A 26897-nucleotide genomic window follows, 5' to 3' on the forward strand; every position below is an offset into this window, starting at 1 on the left:
AGTTATGGCTCTTGCAATTATAAAATAAAATATAACAAGATCCATCTAACTGGAATTCCAACAGAAAGGCGCGCGAAGGAGCCTGTCGCGCCACGAGGGTGAGCTAGTCGGCAGGCGCGCCCCTAGCTGTTTATCCGTTGCTGCGGCCACGGCATTGCCTTGGCAACGCGACGCTGTTCGGGGCTGCGGAGCGCGCGCACCTCTGCCAAGGGTTCGGAGGAATACGAACGTTGCCCTGGGAGCCGGAGGAACGCGCTCGGCAGGGGCCGGCGTAAGTGCACCCTGGATATGAGCAGCAGTAGCGGCAGCAATCCCCGGCCAGATTCTGCGTGCACCTCCGAGTCTAGGCTCATTGATGTAACCAGCAACGCAGCTTTCCGCCCCTTCTCTCCGTCCACGAGACACGAACTAGAGGTGCTTACTGTACTTTGTTGTTTTCTTTTTGCCTTGCTGCCTCGAAGTCAGTAGAACGTATTCAGCTGTGTATTCACGTGGTAAAGCGTCTTCTGTTCGCGAGTCCGAGAAAAGAACGATCTATCTACAGTAGAAATCATTACAAACGCGGTTGTGTACAGTTTTGGGTGACCATATGATCGGATGGTTTGGCCTGGAGGACTAGACTAATGGTTAGACTAGAGCAGGTGAGGTACAAACGTGAGACTGTAAGCTCTCCCGTCACACTTTAATTGGATGGATGCATTAGGCCGTGAGTTACAACTGAACTGAGCTAGATCCCAAATCCGGGAAGGGGTAAAACACGGACCTCGCGGATCTAAAACCGCACGTCCTTAAAAATCCGAGGTCGCGCCACTTTTAGTCTCTGGCTCTGACAGAGCTCTATGACAATTTAACTCTGACGGATCCTAGCATAGGGAGGGAAAAGCATTAGGATCCGTCAGAGTTAAATTGTCATAGAGCTCTGTCAGAGCCAGAGACTAAAAGTGGCGCGGACCTCGGATTTTTAAGGATGTGACGTGCAGTTCAGATCCGTGAGGTCTTATTATACTAGGAGGGTTACTTTAGCAAGCATGGTGGGGGAGTAAAAGCTCTGTACTTTTGGAGTTCAGCCCTGGAAAACAGCATTATAACAAAATTTGTGGCATGTCTATACAGAAGCTTTGGTTTATCTACTGATAGCAGTTTGTTTTTTTCCCCCTTTTTGTCATAGCTCAGTTACTATATAAGATAATAATAATAACTTTATTCTTATATACTGCCAGACCAAAATGGTTCTAGGCAGTTCACAACAAATAAAACTGGTACATACAAAGCAGATAAAAGTACATTAAATTATAACTATAAAGGACTCAATTAGAAAATTAAACATGAAGTATTATGATACAAGCCTATCAAATAGTTGTGTCTTTAACAATTTTCGAAAATCAAAATAAGAAGGAACCTCTAACATAATTTTACCGAACCATACATTCAGTTTAGCAGCCTGAAACGAGAGGGTTCTTTCAAGAAACTTCTTATAACGACATAATTTTGTGGAGGGATACGTAAACAGAAGCGCTCTGCGTGTAATCTTATTTGACTGGTTCAAAGAAAAATGGGAAATAAGATAACCTGGTGACATACCGGATTGATTTACAACAAATGCATGAAAATTTAAACAAAACTCTAGACTCAGTCGGTAACCAGTGAAGTTTCTGATAAAAAGGAGTAATATGCTCCCATTTTTTTTTTTTTTTTTAGTTCAATCAGTTTAATAACTTGGTTATTAATTAAAGTTTTCATTCAGAACTGTCAGTGTGGGCATATAACAATTTTATACAAATCTCTTGGCTCATTGTATGTTACATTTGAGGAACTCTTATTTTTCACCTTTTCAGTTTGTTCAGGACAATGGAACAAAATCATAAAAATATAGATTCACAAATATTAGTATAAAGTAAAATATCACACAGAATCAGCATATAATTCCCAGATGAGAACATAAGAGAATAACATACACGCAAGCAAAACAACTAAGAAAAATACTAAAATAAATGGCAACATTAAAACAACATATGGGAATAACACTAAAACAACATATGGGAATAAAATCCAATTAAAGAGGATATAAATAATTCAAAAGGTACTGTGCATTTTATAGTGAATATTCAAAATTGAAACGAAGGAGGCTGGTAGTGATTGATATACACAGGAACCAGCGATAATTAAAATGGGCTAATTTACCACAAAACACTATACCTTGGGACCAGGGTCAACTTAACTCAAATATTCAACTCAAATCAGAACCCTACATGGAAAAAGATACACCCTCTGCAATACTAAAAGGCCTTAATCACACCCATTCGTCATCCACACAACATAACATAAAACAGCAGGACAAAAAAGAAAAAAGAAGTGGAGAAAAAGCCTTAGTTCTACTTCATCTGGCAAAAAACTCCACTTCTTCAAAAACACCGCTCCTGCATATAAACAAAAAATATAAGAAAAAAGCACTGTGATAGCCTGCAGAGTGATATCAAACAGCACGCCGGGGCACACCGCCCCATATGGTGATATAGTGGGCAAGTGAAAACTGCAGCACTACGGTCCAGGATAAGAGGCAGATAAAAAAGGAAAAACCATTTAGCTGCTACTGGCATCCAGGCACTACACAATTCAAAACTTCTCCTCCTAGAACAGGCAGCTGTAAACTCAACAGGAAACCTTCCGTTTCGCTTCGTCTCGCTGTATCAGGGGTATCGGTTCCACTGCTTCACATGCATACTTTCCAGCCCACCATGCTTCTCAGGCTCTCTTTCTACTTCACTGATCACTACTGATTACTACTGATCTGTGAAGTGGAATGAGAGCCTGAGAAGCATGGTGGGTCTGGAAAGTATGCATGTGAAGCAGTGGAACCGATACCCCTGATGCAGCGAGACGAAGCGAAACGGAGGGTTCCCCGTTGGGTTTACTGGCTGCCTGGCCTAGGAGAAGTTTTGAATTGTATAATGCCTGGATGCCAGTAGCAGCTAAATGTTTTTTCCTTTTTTATCTGCCTCTTATCCTGGACCGTAGTGATGCAGTTTTCACTTGCCCACTATATTACCATATGGGGCGGTGTGCCCCGGCGTGCTGTTTGATATCACTCTGCAGGCTATCACAGTGCTTTTTTCTTATATTTTTTGTTTATATGCAGGAGTGGTGTTTTTGAAGAAGTGGAGTTTTTTGCCAGATGAAGTAGAACTGAGGCTTTTTCTCCACTTCTTTTTTCTTTTTTGTCCTGCTGTTTTATGTTATGTTGTGTGGATGACGAATGAGTGTGATTAAGGCCTTTTAGTGTTGCAGAGGGTGTATCTTTTTCCGTGTAGGGTTCTAATTTACCACAACCCATGCTATTTTAGCCACAGGATCTCATTGCATAAAATGGGATCATGTGTTAAAATAATCCCTTTTAAACAGAAGCCCCTGTTGATATCTTCCACTACTAAGAGTTGCTGCCCTAACATTGAGTTTATGTATGTAGATTTTAAAACCATCTACGTTAACTTTTTAAAAATATCTCTTTTTAAAATAAAAATCATTTATGTGTAAAGGGTATCTTGTATCGAGGCGATCCTGGCAGCTCTCACCCAATAACCCTCCCAACAGTAATCTTTATCCTAGTCCTCTCCCCTTCTTCATGAAACATTTTCTTTGGTGGTGTTAGATGCTGTCAAGTTGATGTCAGTCAACTCATGACGACTCTCTTGGATAGTTGTCCTGATTTGTGTTTGGTCTTCAGTCAGGCAGCTAATTGTTGCTAGAGGGTATCCATACCTGCTGTTATTGTATTGATCCATTGCATTGCCGGTCTTCCTATTTTGACTTGACCGTCAACTTTGCCAAGCATGATGTCTGTCTCTACTAATCTTTATCTTTGTGTGATGTATCCGAAGTATGAAAGTCGAAGTCTCACCATTTGTGCTTCCATGGAAAGCTTAGGTTTGATCTACTCCAATACTGATTGATTTGTTTTTCGGGTATTTCACGATACAGTATATGTAATATTCTTTTCCAGCACCAAAATTCGATGGCATCCATTTTCTTCCTGTTTTCATCACGGTCCAACTTTCACATCCATAAGACATTATTGAAAATACCATGGCTTTGACACATATCTCTTCACTTGAAGATCTTGTCTATCTAGGTCAATGGTCTCAAACTCGCGGCCCGGGGGCCACATGTGGCCCGCCAGGTACTATTTTGAGGTCCTCGGTGTGTTTATCATAATCACAAAAGTAAAATAAAAGTTTCCTGATCATATCTCTCTTTAGCTATAAATTACAATATTCTTATTAAGACTTAACCCAAAAAAAGATTTATAAACTATAAAGAGTTTTGCCTCATGCAAAATTGTAATTTCTTTAATAAGACATTAACTATTTTTTCTGAGGCCCTCCAAGTACCTACAAATCCAAAATGTGACCCTGCAAAGGGTTTGAGTTTGAGACCACTGATCTAGGTCCTTTATAGCTGTTCTACCAAGAGAATTTGTTAAATTGACAAATTATGAGGAGCAGGAAACTACCAGGATTGAATGGTATATATGCTATAGTGCTGAAATAATTCAAAAATAAAACCGTAGATCTACTATTATTTAAATCTTCAACCTGAAGATTGGTGAGTGGCCAACGAAATGCCAGGTGTTTGTTTTTTGTTTGTTTTTTTTTGTTAAAAAAGGGTTCCAGTACTCTGGAAAATTATAGATTGGCAAGCCTGATATCTGTATTAGACAAAATGATAGAAACTATGATAAAGAACAAAATTACTGTACACTTAGAAAGACTTAGGGCTCCTTTTACAGAGGTGCGCTAAGCGTTTTAGCGGTGGCTAATGTTCCGCTACTTATTTCTGTCAAATAGGATGATCAGTGACACTCAGAAAAGCACACAGACAATATAAAGCATAAACAATAACACTTTATTATACTTATATATATATATAGATGAATATAAGAATAAAATAGCATCACCGTATCTCAGGTAAACACTCCCTTCACAATTGGGAATCCCTCAATAGATAGGCGAGTAGACACGGGAGACTGCCCCTTTAGACATCTTTTGGATTCTGTTCCTGGAGACGTCTTGGATTCTAATCTTAGGAGCAGAATCCCGTCCTTATAAAAAGGGTGAACGCTGTTGAGTTCAAAAGCATAAACAGCTGGTCCTGCTATTACGATTAGTAAAACAGCTGGTCCTGCTCTTTTGTTCCTTGTTTTGACAACACCTAGGTCAAGGAGGTGTTGCAGAGACCGGCCCATCTGGCTTTATTGTTCTTTTGATGTGATTTGAGAGACACGCAGGCAAAAGGAAGTCAGGATGTTAGTTAAGCTGGGAGGTGTTGAAGAAATCAGCTTCCCATCCTTTTGATGCGGTTTGGGCAACTCCCAGGTCAAAAAGGTCAAGATAGCAGATACTTGTTGTGGAAACCTTTGATGTTGTCTTGGCAACACCCAGATCAGATAAGCAGACTTGAGGAGACATATTACGTAGTATTTTGAATTTCAATTACCCCCTGGTCATGGGCATAACAGTCCACCCCTGGATCCTTAAGTCTGCACCTCCCAATAAGAAATCATCCGCATAAAGGGAGAGAGTGTCCGTTTGTATATACAATAGGTAAACCCACAATTAAGAAATGTTAACATAAGGATAGTTAAACAAAAATATAGAGTAAGGAATGAAGAAACACCTTTTGTACCGTAGCCCTCCCTCTAGTAAAAGCATCCCACCAAGGGTGTGCAGTGGTAGCTTCAATGTGATCTGTCACAGAATGCAAGTACATTGCTGATTTGCTTTATTTAGGATTGCTATATTTTGCATGGCTTTCTTTATAGATGGCAATAAAATACATCGGCAAAAGAAAAATTAATATTTACATTTGATATACACATACTGAAAAGGGAGCTTGAATAGCATGAATCACAAGTTTAACAGTATTGCTAGCAACAAAAACATTTTTATTTTATATTTCTTGTATAAAGGTATAACCTTGCGGTGGAATGGTCCATTGGCACAAATTATCATAGAATGACACGTTTGTTTTATTTTGTTCATCTATTTGTTGCCCATGATAAGTGGGAAACCCTAATTGGGGTCCCAATGTCAAAGGCATCACCGTAAAAGGACACATTGTTTCATTTCAAAATTACACCATTTTCTATCTAAGGGTACAGAATGTGATGTGGTTTTAAATCAATGAGATAAAGTTAATTCTTTGTGATATCATTGACGACATGTAACATTAACTGATCATATCGTAGTGTTAGTTCATAATTATGTACAGTATTTGGCACCCATTCACCTTCCCATCTAAATACATCTGCTACTCTGGAGCCAAAATATGCATGTTTGCCAGCCAGTATTTCAGAAACAATAGTATTTATTCTACATTTAGGTAAAGGTAAAATGGGAAAATTAATTTTCCCTTCATAAATTATTTCCTTATGTTCTAAACCTGGTATTCTTGCATTCCCTAATATTTCTTGCTAATTAGGCATTTTACTTGAAAGTATCACATATAGGGAATCATGGAAATTAATAATCTTATTAATATTATATTTGTGCTCTTACTCATGGCTCACATACTTTTAGGGTAGCTTCATATTCACCATCGCTCACTGCAGTTATCTGGTATCCCGTTTTTCTTAGCAGCTTTGGTTAGGGTCTGGCTATGCTCCAGTTTCAATAGGCTTGCTATGCCACTCACATGCCTTCACTCACGTAAGAGTCAAGTGCACCACCCCCAGAGACCAGCCCTAATGTGAAGTGGCAGGATATAGGCTCACTTCTATTCCCAAGTCGGTGCCACATAATAGCGTCATGGCACGGCACTGTATGTCTGGTTGCGTGTCATCATCTTCTTGATCTGGTGAAATTTTCTCTTAACCCAGCATGTTAGCCAAATCATCAGAATAAGAGAGCAGAGCTGACCAATTTTATCACAAAAGGATGAAAGTCTATATGGAATAACATTTCCCAGTACGTGATTTTCCAAGGAAAATATTTCATCATGACTGTTTAGCTTCAATGCTTTAGTTACAATAAACACCCCTAGTGGTAAAAGAGAAGATTAAAAAAAAAGAAGAAAAACCACTTTATGTACAGAATGTGATAACATGTGACACAATACTGGTGTGTAAGGTAGTATTTGTTTGAGATAAAAGAAACAACACTAATGCACTTAAAGGTATTCTGTAGGACATTCAGAAAATACATCTTTTTATGTTTTGGACATAATTATTATGTCACTTAAAAGAGACCATAAACACGTACTGATGGTAATACCAAAATAACTTATGTCAGAGATGTGCACTGCACTGTTTATACCTGGTAAGTTAAATAAAGAGAGACCATTTTTTATTTTATTTAGCAAATATCAAATACCAATGAGCACCATTTTACCAGGTATAAAGCTTTCTAATTTTTTCTCTTCAGATATCCTCTTATAATATAACCCCTAACTAAAATATAATTGGGCTTTATGAGCCATAGCATAAAATCATTGTGAGCATGGTTTTCATAAGATACTTTCTTGTAAGTGGGGGAATCTTTTTTTTTTGGAAAGGGAAATGGTACCATTTGGACTAATAGAAGGGGTGGAATAAACTCTGGAAATGGCCAATGTGCAATGTTTATTGGGGTACCCCATAAGCTAAAACAGACAACACATAACAGAAACAGACAAACACAGAGCTCCGGCATGCTTTCTTCCATCGGTAATGATTCAGGGTTGAATTTAATCTGTAAATAAGCACACTATTAATCAAAAGAGTCATAAACAAAATTGGTATCCATTGGATTCCCACTATCAGGTCACAGTGCTGGAAGTATTTTAAATATGGCACAGTGAAATTGGTTCTCCTGACCATGTCTGGAAACTAAGCTTCTAAAAGAAAGAGAGATAGAAACTTAAGTTTTGCTGGTCTCCTTTCTTTCTTCTTCCATTTCAAAGCTCTGTCACACACTCATAAGAGAATGCAAGCAGGGACGTTTTCATCTATAGAACATACAAGAGAAGTTTACGTGCAGGTACAGTGGTTCACAATGTTAGTGTTTGAGGTAAAAGACACATTTGCAAAATCACTTGGAGTGCAACTTCCTTATATTATCTAACAAAACTTTATACTTTATAAAGGTCACTTAGCAATATTTCTACTTTTTTATTGTCCAATCTACCCCATATGTTACCCTGTATTGCTATTATTCTTAGGGTAATGCTATATCCCACTTTCCCTTCCCCTCACCAGCTCCCTGACTGGGAAAATTAATAGCATACACAGATGACTGAAAGCATAATATAGGTTTATTCATACAATTTTATAATAATGAAATCATGCAGTAAGGAATCAATAATTTGTTACCATATATATTGCATCATCACTCTGATATCGGAGGACAAGCGACCATCAGAGGCAGCGCATTCATTTCATCTCAGCATCACACGGCTTGTCAGCAGTGGAGAAGTCCTGATTCCACTGAGTTCTGCCTGTCTTTTTATGCCCAGATTATGGTCAGGATCCGGTTTGTATACGTGTTCAAACATGAACATATCACAGACAAGTTATGGTCAGGGTCCGGTTTGTCTATGTGTTCAAACATGAACATATAGGCACTTTTTTACTCAAAGTATTATGGTCAGGATCCGGTTTATGCATATCCTGCCTTTTCCCCCCTTCTCTCGATTGAGTCATCCATATCCTGTTTTGACTAAATCTGGCTCGCCAGGTGCAAGTTATCTTTCTGAACTCTAGTTCTCCTTTTAAAAAAAGAAAGTTGTTATTCCGTATTAAGATCCCTTTTTGCATGGCAGATGGTTTCTTAAACAGCCATTGTTACTAAAAACAACTCTCATATCATATATATCCCATACGTATCACATACCCCAGATGTGAAATATGTTGCCTCCAAAATCCAAAAAGGCCCAAGTCTGTTTTTTTTTTTACTTTGGGGAGAAGGGAAGTTTACAATTTTCTGTTTAACTTTCTCTATCACCTCTCGGCATCCTTTTGCCCACTTTCTGCTATAATCTTGTGATAGAAAGTGGGACTATGTAAGTATTTTTGTGGTAGTCTGGTAGATGTATATTGCCTCCCTTGCCAAGTGAATGCAAATTGTTCTGGACATTGCTCCACTATAGGAATAGTAAAAAATGCATTGGTTCATGTTTACAATTTTAGTGGAGATCGGTACTACTATTGCTTTAGATAATTTCCCCACCACTACTGATCTCATAGGAATGTCTGGCAATTTACCAAAACTATAGATTCCATCGGAAAGCTGTAATGTTAACCCTTTTAGGATATCTAGCCCTATTATATTTTAAGGAATCCCATAGATTAATACAGTATATTCCCAAATTGGTAATTGTCCAATTTTAAAATTTGTAATTTTTTTTTTTCTCCTGCTTGTATAATTTTCCCCCCAATCCTGATATTTATATTCCTCCACTCCAGTGTCCACTACAGCTGGTACCTTTTGCTCCCCAGATTTCTACTAAATATTTATCTCTACCTGCGGACGCTGTTCTAATTTGGTCCAGGCAAACACTGAGGCTCGGCATTCACATTATTGATTCTCCCAACACTTCCACCCTTTTAAATCAGGATAAAGAATGGAAGCAGTTTCTTCAGGGGGAGCCGTTGGCACCAAAATATCCTCCCTCTCTCCTTTGTTCATTTGTGCTTGAGACAAAGATTTCTTTCCCAGTCCTCTACTTTTGTACATTTCCCATAATGTCCTTGTATTTTTCCCATCTATTTCTTCCCCCTTTACACCATCTTTTATTAATTTCAAAAACATATTCCTCCGAGACACCCGATGAGCCCTGTTTGAATTGGATTGTCCTTTTCTCTTTTTGTCAAAAGTATTTTGAGGTCCCCAGTCCCCCCGATCTCCTAACTGTCGGACCGCTTCTAAGGCTTCCAAAATAGTCCTGTCTATTTGATTGATCAACAAAGTTATCATTACCTGTTTGTATGCCGGTGCAGCATACTTAATAATTTTATTTCTCATGGACACAGTAAAAGGTAATGACATATATGTGTCAGCGTGACCTATTACTAAGGCTGCCTTCATAGCCTCCTCCTTAATTCTCATTTGAGCATCTTTTAATGTATACCAAATTTTATCATTTGAGGGCCAATCAGATTCAAGTGGATATCGCCTTGTGACACCCCTACTAATTATCTCTAATAAAGACCATTGGGCATATTTTGCAGGATACGGATCCTCCCGCAACGCATTTTGCACTGCTACTTCTTGACTAATTTGAACAAATTTAGGGGCATCTGTGGCATCCAACATAATCCCTGCTGCGCCCAGCTCCTGCACCCGAATTACCCATTGTATTAGTGGTTCCCCAGGCTGCTGTGTAAAGCGTGCCATCGTATCCATGATTTCATGTGGAGTAACATCCTTCATAACATTATTTCTAGTTAGATTTTCTCCTGTTTGCAGACTTCCCTGTAATCTTTGTCTCCTCACAGGCTCTGCTTCTAAACTTTCTGCCTGTTCTCCTTCAACACATATATCCTCCTCACTGTTATTAGAATTTGAATCCCAAATATCCCCATCCCGTTTGTTTGGATTCCAATCATCCGGCAGATGATAAATTAAGATTTTAACTTTTCTGTAACTCACTTTCCGCCTCCTTTTCTTATATTTATATTGTGTACATTGCACAGCTGCCTTTCCTGTTACATTTTGATAGGTGTCTACCTTATCCATTAACAACTTATTCTGACATTGTAGCATTTTAATGGCATGCTGTTGATTATACCTTTTCTTTTCCAGCTCTCCTAATTTCAATTGTAATTCCTGTTTAGCTTCATGCAAATTCCTCCAGTCTGACAAAATCATCCTTCCTTGTCTAGAAATTCCTTCTTGCTCTTCTCCTTTTGAGATTTTCACCTTTTGTAAGGAGGCACATAGTTCATGTGGATCCCCACTTCCAAAAGTACAGGATTCACTTAATCCTGCTTCTACAGACCACTCAGTGGCCATTAGTTTACCTATACTGTCATTCCCATTCGGAATGGAGGGATTGGGAACCTGCTCCTCAACCCCTTGTTTTCTAGGTAGCTTTTATGACCACATTGATCAACCCCACTTCTGGTACCAATTTGTTCTGCCACTTATTTCTGTCAAATGGGATGATCAGTGACACTCAGAAAAGCACACAGACAATATAAAGCATAAACAATAACACTTTATTATAGTTATATATATATATATATATATATATATATATATATATGAATATAAGAATAAAATAGCATCACAGTATCTCAGGTAAACACTCCCTTTACAATTGGGAATCCCTCAATAGATAGGTGAGTAGACATGAGAGTCTGCCCCTTTAGACATCTTTTGGATTCTGTTCCTGGAGACGTCTTGGATTCTAATCTTAGGAGCAGAATCCCGTCCTTATAAAAAAGGTGAACGCTGTTGAGTTCAAAAGCATAAACAGCTGGTCCTGCTATTACGATTAGTAAAACAGCTGGTCCTGCTCTTTTGTTCCTTGTTTTGACAACACCTAGGTCAATGAGGTGTTGCAGAGACCGGCCCATCTGGCTTTATTGTCCTTTTGATGTGATTTGAGAGACACGCAGGCAAAAGGAAGTCAGGATGTTAGTTAAGCTGGGAGGTGTTGAAGAAATCAGCTTCCCATCCTTTTGATGCAGTTTGGGCAACTCCCAGGTCAAAAAGGTCAAGATAGCAGATACTTGTTGTGGAAACCTTTGATGTTGTCTTGGCAACACCCAGATCAGATAAGCAGACTTGAGGAGACATATTACGTAGTATTTTGAATTTCAATTACCCCCTGGTCATGGGCATAACAGTTAATCACACGCTAAACGCTAACACGTGCATGTTAGTCTGTGGACACATTAGTGGTTAGCGCGCACATATATTTAGCGGGTGCTAAAACGCATCACGCACCTTAGCAAAACAGGGGGGTCAGTAGTCCTTTTACTAAGGTGCGGTAGCCGTTTTAGCGCACGCTAAAAATTAGCATGCGCTAAATGCTAACGTGTGCCAAAGCGTCCATAGGATATAAGCAGGTTTCAGGTTTATTTCAAATTTGATATACCGCCTTATCAAAAATCAAAGCAGTTTCACATAATTTATAAAAACAGGGTATAATAAAAACGTACATTAAAAACAAATGGCAAACCAATGCCTCAAACGATCAGACACACTGACAAACATTGACTTACCGATACAGGATGAAAATGGCACGTGTTAGCATGCGCTAAAACGGCTAGTGCGCCTTTGTAAAAGGACCCCTTAGTATGATGCGACAAAGTCAGTAGGTATTTAGCCAAGGAAAATTGTGCCTCACCATCTGCTACACTTTTTTGAAGGCTTGAACAGACATGTTCATAAAGGTAAGCCGACTGTCAGAGCACATCTGGATTTTCAGAAAGCATTTTATAAAGTACCTCATGAAAGACTCCTGAAGAAATTAAAAAGCCATCTATAATAATAAAACGCTAAGCGCGCATGCGCACTCGCGCCGCGTGTTCCCTGAGATCTGATCTGTTAGGATGTGGCGGCACGAGTGCGCATGCGCGCTTTCAGGACACACGGAGTGGCGGTTGCCGGGGGGAGGGCTGTCGGCGGAGGTCAGGCGCCGAAAAGGGTTAAGACTGGCGGGAGCGGCACGGTTGAGGCACAGTCAGCAGTGCACGGCTGTGGAGAGCGCGCGGTCTGCTGGCCCGCGAGTGCACAGTCTGCTCTGGCCCACGTGGCAGCCGGCGCCTCCGTGCGACATGCAGCGGCACCATGGAGCACGGTTCGAGTATCAGTCAGCGGTGCGAGGCAGAGGGAGCGTGTGGTTTCCTTGGCAGCCAGGGTCTGCATCCCTCCTGGCGGTGCATGATGGTTGGGAAGCTGTTAGAAGAAGTGGCGCACTGGGCAAGGTTGCAGCTGCCAGCCGTGAGCTCGGTTCGCGCATGGAAGATAAGGCAGAGAGAGATATAATTAATAGTAGCAGTAGTAGTAGAGAGGCAGAGGGAGGGGAGAAAAAAAGGGTGGGAGGCAACACAACCTGAATCCTAACCAGGCACCATCTTGAAAAAAAAACCAAAAAAAAAAACCTCCCAAACTGCACAGGGAAATGGAGGGGGAGGGAATGCTGCTACTGCATAGGGGACAGGGAGAGAGACAGATATAAAGAAAGACAGACAGCGGGAGGGAGACAGAAAGAAAGGAAGAAATACACAGGGACAGATTGAAAGAAAGCAGGAGGGAGAGAAATAAAAAGACAGGGATAGGGAGAGAGACAGAAATAAAGACAGACAGATATATATTCTAGCACCCATTAATGTAACGGGCTAAAGACTAGTGGGATATAAAGGTAGAAGGCAGAAAACAGAGTTGCATTAACCCTCCAATTCTATAAAAGATGTTAAAATTTGCTTATACAAATTTGGGCGCATGCCCAATTTGCACATGCAATTTAATTGAATAACGATCTAAGTAGTGTCAATAATTGCTTTCAAGCAATTTATGCGCACAGTTATAGAATAAGGGGACATCCATGCCTAATTTAGGCCCGAAGATTTACATCACGTTTGTTGATGTAAATGGCTGCACCTAAAGTTAGGCCTGGATTCTAGCAATAAGCATTAGTCTATAAATGGCGCCTAACTTTGCACCATAAGGAAATCGTGGAGGTAGACACAGTCAAAGTCAAAGCGGTCTTAAAATTAATTTTTTTTATTAAAAGTAGATTAAAATACTGCCTAATATGGCTATGTTTCGCCCTGCATGGGCTACTGCTTCAGGGGCTTAACTTCTACCTTGTGGTGTTAGTGAAAAACATCACCATAAGAATCTTCTGACTCAAAAGGAGAATTCCTGCATGGGCTTCATAGACTGTCAATGAGACTACTGCTTTTTAAGTGTTTGTTAGGTCTGCCTCCACGATTTTCTTCAGGACCTAGCAGACTGTTTAGCTATTTGTTTCTTGGGGCCTTTGAGCACTGTCTATATAATTCCTTATAATAACCTCAATTTTATGAGGGGTGGCAAGTTTGCTGCATAAAGTGAATGAATATTTGTAGATCCTATGTTAGGACTACCCCTTCCCCTAGGTAAGAGTGGCACTAAATTATTAGAGTTTATCCATCCCTCAAGAAATAAAACACAAAGAATTAGCCAAAACTTCTTTAAAAACTTTAAAAAAGTTACAAAATTATAACAATAAACAAAACAGCAAATAAATAATAGTTTTTAAAAATTGCCCGCAAACAGACACACTAAGGGGCAGGCACCTCAGAGGTAAGCATGCTTTTGATATGCTGCGGTTATTAATGATGTTGCTGATGGTACAGACAGCTTCCACTGCAGAGAAGATGAAAAAATTAGTGTCCCAAATGGCTGTGCTGAAGGCAGGTGAGCTTTTGTTTTTCAAGCTGTACAGCCTTTGGAATAATCTGTCTACTTAAACACCTAGACCAGCGGTCTCAAACTTGCAGCCTGACAGGTACTATTTTGCGGCCCTTGGTCTGAACTAGTACTACTCGCTCTTTGCAGCATCCTCCGGCTTCCTCCCCTGGCCTCACACTCTTACTTTCAGATAATTACCGCAGCCTGCAGAGAGGATCGCCGGTGCTGTAGCGATCCTTGCAGACTGCCGTTGTCCTTAGCAGCATGTTCCCTCTGGCGCTATCCTGCCCCTGACATCAGAGGAGGGGCAGGACCGCAGCAGAGGGAACTTGCTGTGGAGGCTGATGGCAGCCTGCAAGGATCGCTATAGCACCGACGATCCTCTCTGCAGGCTGCGGTAATTAGCTGAAACTAAGACCGGGAGGCCAGGGGAGAAGCTGGAGGACACTGCAAAGAAGGTGGGGAACATGCAGGCCTTGGGGGGGAAAGGCCTTCGGGGGGAGGGGGCAGGCATTCAGGGGAGGGAGGCCTTGGTGTAGAAGTACACGTAGGGAGGGAAGGGAGAAGGAACTGCTGGACAGGGAGGAGGTAAAAGGAAGGGAGAAGAGGTACTGCTGGACCTGGCAGAAAGGGAGGGAAAGGAAACGTGCTACACACTAGAGGGGAGGGTGAGATGGTGCATGGGGAGAGAGCATGTTGGCTTTGGGGGGTGGAAAGGAGGGATGCTTCTCGAGGGAAGAGGCAAGGACAGAGAGAGAAAGCATGCAGGAGGCAGAAAATGTTGGACTCATGGAGAGGGCGAAATGGATGGGGAGAATAAGTTTCAAGTTTTATTTGAGTTTGATGAATCGCTTATTTAGTTTTACTAAGTGAGGTATAAAATTGATAAAAATATAAACATATATTTAACATACAATTTAAAATTTAAAATAATGGGTTAGACAAATAGACTTACAGACCAACTAATACAAAAGGTATGAGGGAACAGAACTACAATTCAGTATTTTTAAAGTACAGAGGAGAGCCATATATGGAAAAAACAATAGGAAGGGAAGAGTGCAATCATAAAAAGAAACAAATAATTTAAAGGTTAAAAGAGTCTTTAAAAAGAAAACTTTTAAAATTATTTTTAAAACAACTCAAATCTTTTTCCACTCTTACATGCTGTGGCATGGCATTCCAAAGCTGCGGTGCCATCACTGAAAACATATTGTGTCGTCTTGTCCCAATAACTTTCAAAGAGGGGACTACTATAAGCTTTTGATTAGTAGACCGGAGAGAATGCAAAATGATATAAGGGATAGAAAGGAGGGAAGGAGAAATGTTACACTGGGGAAGGGGGAGAGGACAGAGAGTGAAAAGTTAGACTCATGGAGGGAGAGAGAGAGATGTTAGTTGAGGAAGGTAAGGAGGACCAGAGGAAAAGCATGGACTGGTGGAAAGGAGGGAGAAATTTTGGACTGGGAGGGGGGCCAGAAAGGAGGAAAGGAAGGGAGATGGACTGCAGGGGTCAAGAAGGAGGATAGGAAAGAGAAATTTTACACTGGGGGAGGGTGAGGAAGGAGGGAAGGAGAGAGATGTCAGACCATGGAAATAGGGAGGAAAGGAGAGAGAGAGAGTTAGGGAAGGTAAGACATGGAAAAGTAGATTTTGAGAAGAAAGCAGAAAAATGGAAAAAAATGAATGTTAAGTTAATGCCAAAGATGGATGCAAGTTTGATCCAAACAGACTGGGGATTTTAAATTACAGTCCACTTGAGGGGGCAATACTTTCAAAATAGAACAAAACACAAAAGACCCCACTCTTATCAATACTGGGCAAGTTTCTCAAATAATATCATCATATAACATTTAAAGGCTTTTAAATATTTAAATGTGCTCATAAGCTCTTCAGCAAGGCGCCACAGCAGCGGTACAATGTCGCTGGAAAGGTGCTTGAATTTTAATCATAACACATTGCATGGAGCAAGGATTCTTGCTTCTACTGGAGTGGCAAATGTTATGGCTCTACAAAAGCTGTTTAACAGTAGACCACTTATCTGAAAAGGTCAGTTCACGGCTCCAACACAGTCTGTGTTTCGCTAGGCTACATCAGGAGGCCGGAAGGATGAGCTTTTTATATTGATTTTATTAGCAGTGTGCAGTGCCTGAGTCCTTTGGTCTACACACTTGAAAAGCTTTTAAATGTTATATGATGATATTATTTAAGAAAATTGCCCAGTATTGATGAGAGGGGGGGTCTTTTGTGTTTTGTTCTATTTTGAAAGATGGATGCAAGTCAGAAAGTGAAGACGGAGAGAAAAACAGTCAATGGACAAGAAGGCCCTGGAAACATAGGGCTCCTTTTACAAAGGCGCGCTAGCGGTTTTAGCGCGCGCTAGCCGCTACTGCCTCTGTTTAAGCAGGCGGTAATTTTTCAGCTATGAAGAGTTTTACCTCATGCAAAATTGTCATTTCTTTAATAAGACATTAACAATTTTTGCTACAGCCCTTCAAGTGCCTACAAATTCAAAATGTGGCCCTGCAAAGGGTTTGAATTTGAGACCACTGACCTAGACGTAATGATAGGCGGGATATCAAATACTTAATAAACATGAAAACTTGATACTTCTCTGAAATGCAATTTGTCTTACTTCTCTTTTTGGAAATATTTAAAAACCTATTTGTTTTGGCATATATCTGACATAGGACATAGATTGGGCTCCCATTTGGGATCACAACAATTGGTAGAATGACAGTTCGTAGACAACAGTTGGTAGTAAGATAGTTGGAAGGATCTTCCTACCAATTGTCATCCTAGCAATTGTCTTCCTACTATGTGTAACTTCAAGAATACTGTAAGTTCATATTTACCCAAATATGCTAGTGTTCTTTTAAGGAAAATAGGTGCGTACATTCCTTTATAAAATAGGTTTCTACCATGTGTACTCCAGTTGTCTAATTTTAAGCATTGTGTTATAGAATTGCTTCCCATATGTTTGGCCATCATCTCCTCTAGGCCAGTGGTCTCCAAACTTTTTCATGTAAAGGTCCGTAATGTGAATACGAGAAACACTGAGAGCCATTAAAAGATTTCAAGCTTACACATACTGGGTATTAAACATTAAAAAGAGTACTTGTATTGATTCTACAACACTTCAAGAATATATTTTAAAAACTCACTTTAGTTTGGATTGTCAACAGTAGCAAATTCCATAAATGAGGCATCTGAGTAAAACACTTAAGAGACTCTGTGCAGTTTCTATATCAAATGGACAAGATTGAAATGAACACATTTACAGGATTTTTTTTTTTTTTTTTAATAATTAAAAAAAAAAAATTAAAATTATATTCCGCATATCCTACAATTCTATGAAGGTTACAAATTATTCAGGTACTTAAGCATTTTTCCCTAACTGTCCTGGTGGGCTCCTAACTAATGTTCCTGGGGCAATGGGAATTAAGTGGCTTGCCCAGGGTCACAAGGAGCAGTGCAGGATTTGAACCCACAACCTCAGGGTGCCAAGGTTGTAGCTCTAACCACTGCACCACACACTCTTTTCAGCCAACTGTTTAAGGGCTTCCATAGAGGATTTCAGGGGCCGCATGTTGGAGACCACTGCTCTAGGCAGTACATGTGAGGCTCTAACCCAGAGTGTGAGTGCTAAAGGATGCCAAACGGCCACACCTGTGATCTCATTGGCCCATAAAAGAAGCTAGGCTACGTGAGTCTGCTCCCCCCCTGTGTCCTTCCTGAGTGCCCCAGTCCACAAAAACCTGTTTTTCTTCCAGGTGCTGGCAGCGGTAACAGACTGCTGGGGTTGACAGAATTCTAACCCCTGCAGTGTCCGCCTGTGCATAAAAAGAAAGTTATATCAGAGGGGCGAGACACTGCACAAGTCGGGATCCAGGTCGGTCTCAGCAGTCTGTTACTGTCTCCGAAATCTAAAGGAAAAACAGGTTTTGTGGGCCAGGGCACTCAGGAAGGTGTGGATTCACACGGGAGGGAAGGGAGAAAGGCTGGACCTACAGCATGGGCGTAGCATGAGAGTGAGGGGGCATTGCACCCTCAAACATTGCTGGACCGAGTGTCTTCCTTTGTCTCTCCTCTATCTTGTGCCCCAGCTGCCTTTCATTCTCTTCTCTTCTCTTCTCATTTCCCATCTAGCATTGACCCAGCTACCTCCCCCACCTTCCATGATCTGCCCTTGGTTCAACTCCCCTCTCCTCCAAGCTGTTGCAGTTTCATGCTCTTAAATTTAAAAAAAAAACCCCAAAAAAAGCAATAGAGCTGCTGGCACAGAGCCTTGTGCAGCAGTATTTACAAACAGGCTCTGCCTGAACCTCTCACAAGGTAGCAAGAAGTGTGTCTTTGAGGGAGGTGCCAGCAGAGCCTGTCTGTAAACTGCAGCACAAGGCTCTGTGCCAGCAGCTCTATTGCTTTTTTTCTTAAGAGTATGGAATTACTGCAAAGGGGGAGGGTGTCGGTACTGCAAGTATTATCTTGCAGAGAGCCTTTCCTCATATTCACGGAACCAGGGGTGTCTTTACGCATCATGCCTTCCTTTCTACCAAAGGTAGTTTTGGCGTTTCATGTCAACCAGGAAGTGTGACTTCCTGCTTTTCAGCCCATGGGTGAGAAGAAACAGGACAAAGTATTGAAGTGCTGGATGTCAGGAGAGTTCTTTTGCATTATCTTGAGGTGACAAATGAGTTCCGCCTGTCGGATCACCTATTTATCTTGGGGCTTCAATTTCCTGATGGATCCATATGGCTATTTCCTCAGCGTACATTGGCAGTAGAAAGCAGCCGCCATTTCCTGTGAAAGCTACCAGAAATGTGGCGTCTTTCTGGGCACAGTCCAGGGCAGTGCTGCCTGATGAAATTTGCAGAGCAGCTACATGGTCTACCCTTCATACTTTTACACAATTTTATGGAATGTATGTGGTGGCATAAATGGACAGGATCTTCAGATCCTCTGTGCTGGTTGTAGGCTCATCTGTCCCACCCTAGACTCAAGGGACTACTCTGGTATGTTCCATCCATAAAGAATTGTATATTGTTTTTACAAGAAGGAAGGATTAGGTTCTTATCTCGATAATCCTCTTTCTTATAGAACAGCATATAATTCCTTATGCCCTGCCCTGTCAGATGTCTGTTATGCCTGCGGAGGCTTGTAGTCTTAGATGTGTATCCAGCGGCTTGGCTTGAGGCAGCCAAGGAAGAGAAGCAGAGCCTCTGAAGAGGTAGCATATTAGTACCTAAATCGATATCAGCACATTTTGCCTTCCTAAGAGCTGTACAAGTATTAGTGCTGGTTGCACACAGGTAGGTGGGTTTTTTGTTTTGCCACCGTTCTTTGTTGCCTTGTTGGGTGGTGGTTTATTAACTCTTAGTTTCTATTGCAGAGAAGATCGAACTTATCTGGATCAGAGAGTTCCTCGAGCACCCCTTGTTTTCATTTCTTCTCCTTGGGGTTATCACTTGCTTTGGTATGGACTGAGGAGAGAGGGCGCGGTCTAGAGAGACAAGGGGGAGGAGAGAAGAAAATGATTGATGTCTTCTGCAAACAGCTTGCGAATTGAGGTGCTTAATTAGTTTTGTGTGTGTGTGAATGTTATTTTAATCAGTGCATAAGATTGTTTATTATGAGAATGATTAAGATGTGATATGTTAGTATTTTAATGTTAAGGTTTTGTTTGTTTAAATTATGTTTATGAATGTTTTTTCTGTAATCCGCATAGATTTGTGGATATGCAGGATATAAATTAATAATCATCCAAAGGGATCGTATGCTGTTCTTCAGGAAAGAGGATTATCGAGGAAAGAATCTAATCCTTCCTTACCAGGTGTGGGAACTCCAGGTGTGTGGCAAGGTTTTCAAGCTTGCCACATTGAATATTCATAAGATGTGTTTGCATGCACTGCCTTTTTGCTATGAGTATGCTTTTTATGCCCATTCACTGTGGTTATCCTAAAAACCTGACCCTGTTATAAATATTCCTTAACAAAGTGTCCAACCAAACTATTTCATTTCTAATTCATTTTGTGTGGTCTTAAGCAGACTTCTGGCATGGGTAACTGGTAATCTTAAGTGCCATAATAGTATTTTGTATGTATTTATTAGATCCAGGAACAGGTGAATTTATTGAAGAGACAAATGGAAGGAAAGGAGGATTTCCCTGCTTCTCGCAGTATTGGCAGGTAAGACTACACATTTTAACAGATGTACAGTATACATGAAAATTTATTTGTTTTGAAGGTTATCATTCAGTTTAATTTTTTGAGGAAGGGACCAGTACAGAAATAACTACCCTTCTTTAATTAAGGTGCAGTTGGAAAATTAACTAACACATGAATGGGATATACTGCAGCAAGTAGTTTTAAAAATAGTGCACTTGGCAATGGAAACCAAAGACTCATTAAAGATGTCCTCTGTTCAGTCCAAGGAATTATTATTGCAAGTGTTGACAGCGTCTCTCTTACTTCATCCTTCCCACGGTTCTAAATCTACCATTACTGTGTTAACCTTCAGCAGGAGCCTCTGCTGGCACCTCCCTGAAACATGTGGATAGCAAGTCTATAAACTAGGTGCTGACATTTACTCTCCATGGACTCCTAAATAAACACATTTATCTGGCTAGTGCCTCAATATTGCAGATGCCTTGCCCACCCATGGAACATCCTGGCCCTTCTTATTCTTAAACCGATACATTTTGGGCCTGATATTCAGTGCTTTTTGGAAGGCCAGGAATAGGGATACCATATGGTTCCAGAAAAAAGGAGGATGGATTGAGACGTCCGGGATTTACTTCCATTGAAAGCAATAGAAGTAAAACCTGGATGTCTCAATCCGTCCTCCTTTTTCTGGAGCCATATGGTAACTCTAGCCAGGAATGGCTCCCGGCCATCTAAATAGCACATAGCCAGCTATCTGCCGATATTCAGTGGAGGATAGTTGGTTATATCACCCTGAATATCCCGGTCTCCAGATTGGCCAGTGACCAAGCTATGTCTTGTGACATAGCTGGTCACCACCAATATTTATCTGCTCACTGGCTAAGTTCGGCAGCCAAAGACAACTGCTGAAAAAGGTGGTATATCTTTGGCTGTTGAGACTTAGTTGGCTAGCTGCTGAATATTAGTATGGCTGGCCAAAAATAGATTGGAAATTCACTGCCATGCTGGATATGATGCTGATATTGAATTTTTGGGATTGCCGTGGACTGTTGGAGATTGCTGGTCTGATATGAGCCTGTTTGTTTACTTATATATGCGAATGGGGACTTATATACTGCCTTTTCGTGGCTTTGGTATTCAAGACTGACATTCAGGGTGGTGGGCATTGGATCCAGGGAGCAGCACTGTGATTTGATCTCACAGCCTCTGGGTACAGAGGCAGCAGCTCAACCAATGAGCCACACATTCCCCTTTGTCTCTATATTAATTTGTGCAGACATAATGGGGCAAATTCTATAAACGACGTCCTAATGCTGTCTAACCAGTCAATTGAGACGCACGTTTAAAAAAAAAAAAAATCCTGAGGCAGGCTGCTTACATTGTAGGTGTCTTCACGAGCCTAGGGAGGTGCGTAGGGCTGTCTAAACTCACCCAAGGCTAGGCGTGGTTGTGCCCGGAAGTGGCCTTAGGCAAGCTTAGGCGGCCCTAGGTGTCTCCCTAGGGCTGCGATAGACGCCCAAAATGTAGGCCAACAAAATGTTAGCCTACATTTCAAATAGACATGACCGCTGAACTGATCACGGCAAAGGAATCTCCCTGTATGCTATTGAATAGGCTGCACAGGAGCTCTTGTTTTAAATTTCACACTAGGAAATTGACAGTCTCCTTGTATGCTGAACATATAAGTAGATCTGTTCAGGGGCTTTACTGCTTGGTAGAGACTGTGGCTAAAGCTGTTAACACACATTATTAGTAAATAGGTCCTGGGAGAGGAGTGAAAGCCTGGTTGTGATTGAGGCTGCCTGAGAGTCTACCAGGTTGAGCTGTGTAGTTCCATAAGAACATAAGAACATAAGAAGCGCCATCTCCGGATCAGACCTTCGGTCCATCAAGTCCGGCGATCCGCACACGCGGAGGCCCTGCTAGGTATTCACCTGGCTTATTTTATAGCCAACCATATCTTTATATGCCTATCTCAAGGAGATATGCATCTAGTTTGCTTTTGAAACCTAGGACTGTCGATTCCGCAATAATCTCCCCTGGGAGAGTATTCCAGATGTCAACCACTCTCTGTGTGAAGCAGAACTTCCTGACATTAGTCCTGAACTTGCCCCCCCTTAGCTTCATTTCATGTCCTCTTGTCCGTGTCAAATTGGACATTGTAAATAATCTTCTCTGCTCTATTTTGTCAATTCCTTTCAGTATTTTGAAGGTCTCGATCATATCCCCACGCAGTCTCCTTTTCTCAAGGGAGAACAATCCCAGTGTTTTAAGTCGATCCTCATATTCCAGTTTCTCCATACCCTTCACTAGTTTAGTTGCTCGTCTCTGCACCCTCTCCAGCAGTTTTATATCCTTCTTTAGGTAGGGAGACCAATGTTGGACGCAGTATTCCAAGTGGGGTCTGACCATTGCCCTATAAAGCGGCATTATAACTTTCTCCGATCTACTCGAGATTCCTTTCTTTATCATGCCCAACATTCTATTTGCCTTATTTGCCGCTGCCACGCATTGTGCCGACGGCTTCAGGGTCCTATCTATCAGTACACCCAGATCTCTTTCTTGTTCACTTTTCCCCAGAGTTGCACCTGACATTTTGTACTCGTATTCCTTATTTTTACTGCCTAAATGCATTACCTTGCATTTCTCCACGTTGAACTTCATCTGCCATTTCTCCGCCCATTTTTGTAACCGACACAAATCGCTCTGGAGTTCCTCACTGTCCTCCTGCGATCTGATTGCCCGGCAGAGTTTTGTGTCGTCTGCAAACTTGATGATCTCACTGGATGTTCCGTTTTCCAGGTCATTGATATAAATATTAAAAAGGATCGGCCCAAGTACCGAGCCCTGGGGCACACCACTAGTCACTCTCTCCCAGTCGGAGAACTTCCCATTTATGCCCACTCTCTGCTTTCGGTTTTCCAGCCATTTGCCTATCCATCTTTGTATATCTCCCTCTATGCCATGGCTTTGTAGCTTCCTGAGAAGTCTTTCGTGTGGAACTTTGTCAAATGCTTTCTGGAAGTCCAAGTATATTATGTCCACCGGCTTTCCACTATCAATTTGCTCGTTCACGGTCTCAAAGAATTGGAGTAAATTCGTCAGACACGATTTCCCTTTCCTGAATCCATGTTGACTGGGTTTCATCAAGTCGTGTGTGTCCAAGTGCTGAACTATGCTATCCTTGATCAGTGATTCAATCATCTTGCCGGGGACAGACGTAAGACTCACAGGTCTATAGTTGCCCGGTTCTCCTCTCGATCCTTTTTTGAAAATTGGCGTGACGTTCGCTTTCCTCCAGTCGTCTGGTATCTGACCAGTTCTGATTGACAGGTTTGCAAGTTTTTGCAATAACTCTCCAATTTCAATCTTCAATTCCTTCAAGACTCTCGGGTGAATTTCATCCGGTCCAGGTGATTTGTCACTTTTAAGTTTGTCGATCTGATAGTATATCTGGGCTAAGTCCACTTCAACTGTGGTGAGGCTGTCTTCTATTTCTCCTGCAAACACTTTCTCCGCTTCAGGTATTGTTGAGGTGTCCTCCTTCGTAAAAACGGACGCAAAGAAGGAATTTAGTTTGTCTGCGATTTGTTTATCTTCCTTGATGTACCCTTTTCTTCCCTTGTCGTCCAGGGGTCCCACTGCCTCTTTTGCAGGTTTTTTCCCTTTCACGTATCTAAAGAAGGGCTTGAAGTTTTTGGCCTCCCGGGCTATTTTTTCCTCATAGTCCTGTTTTGCTTCCCTCACCGCCTTGTGACATTTCTTCTGTTCATCTTTATGTTTGTTCCAGGCTTCGGTTGTCTTCGTGCATTTCCATTTTTTGAAAGAGTCCTTCTTTACCTTTATGGCTTCCTTCACCTGTATGGTAAGCCATGCCGGTTCTCTTTTGCCTTTAGTTCTCCGATCTTTGGAAATCCTCGGAATGTAGAGATCTTGTGCTTCTGCAATAGTATTTTTCAATAGGCACCATGCCTGATCTACTGTTTCAAGTTTGTCCACCATCTTCTCGAGTCGTTTTGTTACCATGGCTCTCATGCAATCGTATTTACCCTTTTTAAAGTTTAAGGTGGTGGTTAAGGTTTTGACATGTTTCCCTTTCCCGATGTCAAGTTTAAAGTTGATTACATTGTGATCACTCGTTCCCAGTGGAACCATGACTTCTACTTCTGTTATCGGTCCAGTGAGACCATTTAGGACCAAGTCCAAGGTGGCGTCGCCTCTTGTCGGCTCTTTTACCATTTGCTCCAGGAAGCAATCCCCTAGCACCTCCAGGAACTTGGCCTCCTTGCCGCAGTTGGAGGCTCCTAGTTTCCAGTCTATTCCTGGGAAATTGAAGTCTCCCAATATAACTACATTGCCTGTCTTGCATACTTGTTTGATTTCCTCCATCATTTCTGAGTCAGTGACTTCCGCCTGTCCTGGGGGACGATAGTAAAGGCCAATTTTTATATCTGCGCCATTGCGACCAGGAATTTTGATCCAGAGGGACTCCAGCTTCTCTTTCCTGTCTGTTGTACTCATTCCAACAGAATCTATTTCTTCCTTAACATATAGGGCAATACCTCCACCTTTCTGCCCTTCTCGATCTCTTCTATATAGTTTGTATCCCTGTAGTACTGTGTCCCATTTGTTTTCTTCATTCCACCATGTTTCTGTTATGCCAATGATATCCATGTTCTCATGTCTTGCTATCGTCTCTAGTTCTCCCATTTTGTTTCCTAGACTTCTAGCATTTGTATACATACATCTAAGTTCCCTTCGTGTTACCTTTTTGGACCTTCTACTCTTGGCTGTCCTTACAGTTTCATTTACGGTATCCTTTACTGCTCCTGTGTTATCTCCCATGTTTGCTGTGTGGTCATCCCCTCCTGTGTCTGAGTTGTCCTTTCCTGCTTGTTCTCCTTTGTTGGCTGTGAGGTCGACCTCTCTTGTGTATGAGTAGTGGTCCTTTGTTCCTACGTCGGGGCATCCTGTTGTCCGTGCCATCGACCGGTTGTCGACTGTCGGCTTTCCCCTGTCCTTCAGTTTAAAGCCTTCTCTATTGCTTTCTTCATGTTGCCTGCCAAAACTCTTGCTCCTTCCTTGTTGAGGTGTAGTCCATCCCTTCTGTAGTACTTGCTTTTTCCCCAGAACGCCGTCCAGTTGCGCACGAAGTCGAAGCCTTCGTCTTCGCACCATCGTCTCATCCAGGCGTTGATCACTTGCAATTCCCCTTGTCTCTTTCCATCTGCTCTTGGTACAGGGAGGATTTCAGAGAAGGCCACCTTCACCTCCCTGATCTTCAATTGTCTTCCGAGTGAGCGGAGCTGGCCCTTCATCTCTTCCCTGTCATACTTCCGCCCGCTCACATCATTTGTTCCCACGTGGATAAGCACAGCGGTGTCCACTCCCCGTGCGCCATCTATGATCCTGGAGATCCTGCTGGTCACATCCTTTACTCTTGCTCCAGGCAGACAGGTGACGACTCTGTCCTCTCTTCCTCCTGCGGTGTGGCTGTCCACGTGTCGTATAATGGAGTCGCCTACGATGATCCCCATCTTCTTTATTCGGGAGTTCCTTGGGGGGCGTAGGTCCACGTCCTTGGAGTAGGGCCAGTCATCTTCCTCCAATGATACTCTTGAAATTGTTTCCTGTTCTTTGGGTGGGGGGACATCTTCCTGTGCTCTCACTATTCCTCCTGTTGTGCGGTTGTCTCCTATCTCGTCTTCGTTTTCTTCTGTGTTTGCATGGATGTCTTCTCTCCTCACATGTGTTTCCTGAGTACAGTTTTCCAGCCCTGGGAACTCTACGTGGTGCTGATGGGCTTCCTCTATGAACGTTTCTAGATCCTTGACCTCGTCGTTTGGGCTGTACTCCACTAGAATCTTCCCTTGTGCTCGGATTCTGTCTTCGAGTTCCATCACTGTTCCCTCCAATAGTCTTACCTGACATTTCAAGCTATCCATCTCCATGCATCGATCGCAAATGTATGCCTGGATCCCCGAAGGGAGGTAGTCATACATATTGCAGTCGATGCAGAAGACAGGAAAGCTCATCTTCTGACTTCCTTGGGCTTCCATTTCGTGCTTCACTCGTGGGTTGTCTGAGTGATTTGTTGTGACCTACTGCTGCTCTTTTTCCTACTGATCCTACCTCCCCCTTACCTTCTGACTTCCTGACTGCAAGCTTCCTATTTGAGTGAGTCTGTTTGTGTTACAGTGCCTGTGCCTTCCATTCCTGGTTCTGCTGATGTCATCATCGCGGGACTGACATTGGAGATAAAAAGTTGACAACTCCCTTGAAGACCGGACAGAGGAGAGAAGTGAAAGCCTGACAGTCTGCCAGGTTGAGCTGTGTAGTTCCCTGGATTCCATTCCTGGTCCTG

The 26897-nt window shown here is 41.8% G+C and overlaps 1 protein-coding gene across 2 annotated transcripts in view; it reads left to right on the forward strand.

Annotated features, from left to right (window-relative positions):
- Nucleotides 1-202: 202 nt before the first annotated feature.
- Nucleotides 203-26897, forward strand: part of CCDC170 (coiled-coil domain containing 170) — a 147824-nt gene continuing 121129 nt past the window's right edge. Inside the window, exons 1-2 of one of the 2 annotated variants that reach the window (XM_033940004.1) lie at nucleotides 203-414; nucleotides 20481-20557. In XM_033940004.1, the coding sequence (XP_033795895.1) occupies nucleotides 289-414; nucleotides 20481-20557 (203 nt within the window). In that variant the 5' untranslated portion in view covers nucleotides 203-288. Of the gene's footprint in view, nucleotides 415-463; nucleotides 642-20480; nucleotides 20558-26897 lie in introns of those variants that run through there. The other variant, XM_033940005.1, reaches the window with a different exon arrangement.

Source organism: Geotrypetes seraphini, chromosome 3 (genome assembly GCF_902459505.1).
Source record: "Geotrypetes seraphini chromosome 3, aGeoSer1.1, whole genome shotgun sequence".
NCBI classification, from domain to species: domain Eukaryota; kingdom Metazoa; phylum Chordata; class Amphibia; order Gymnophiona; family Dermophiidae; genus Geotrypetes; species Geotrypetes seraphini.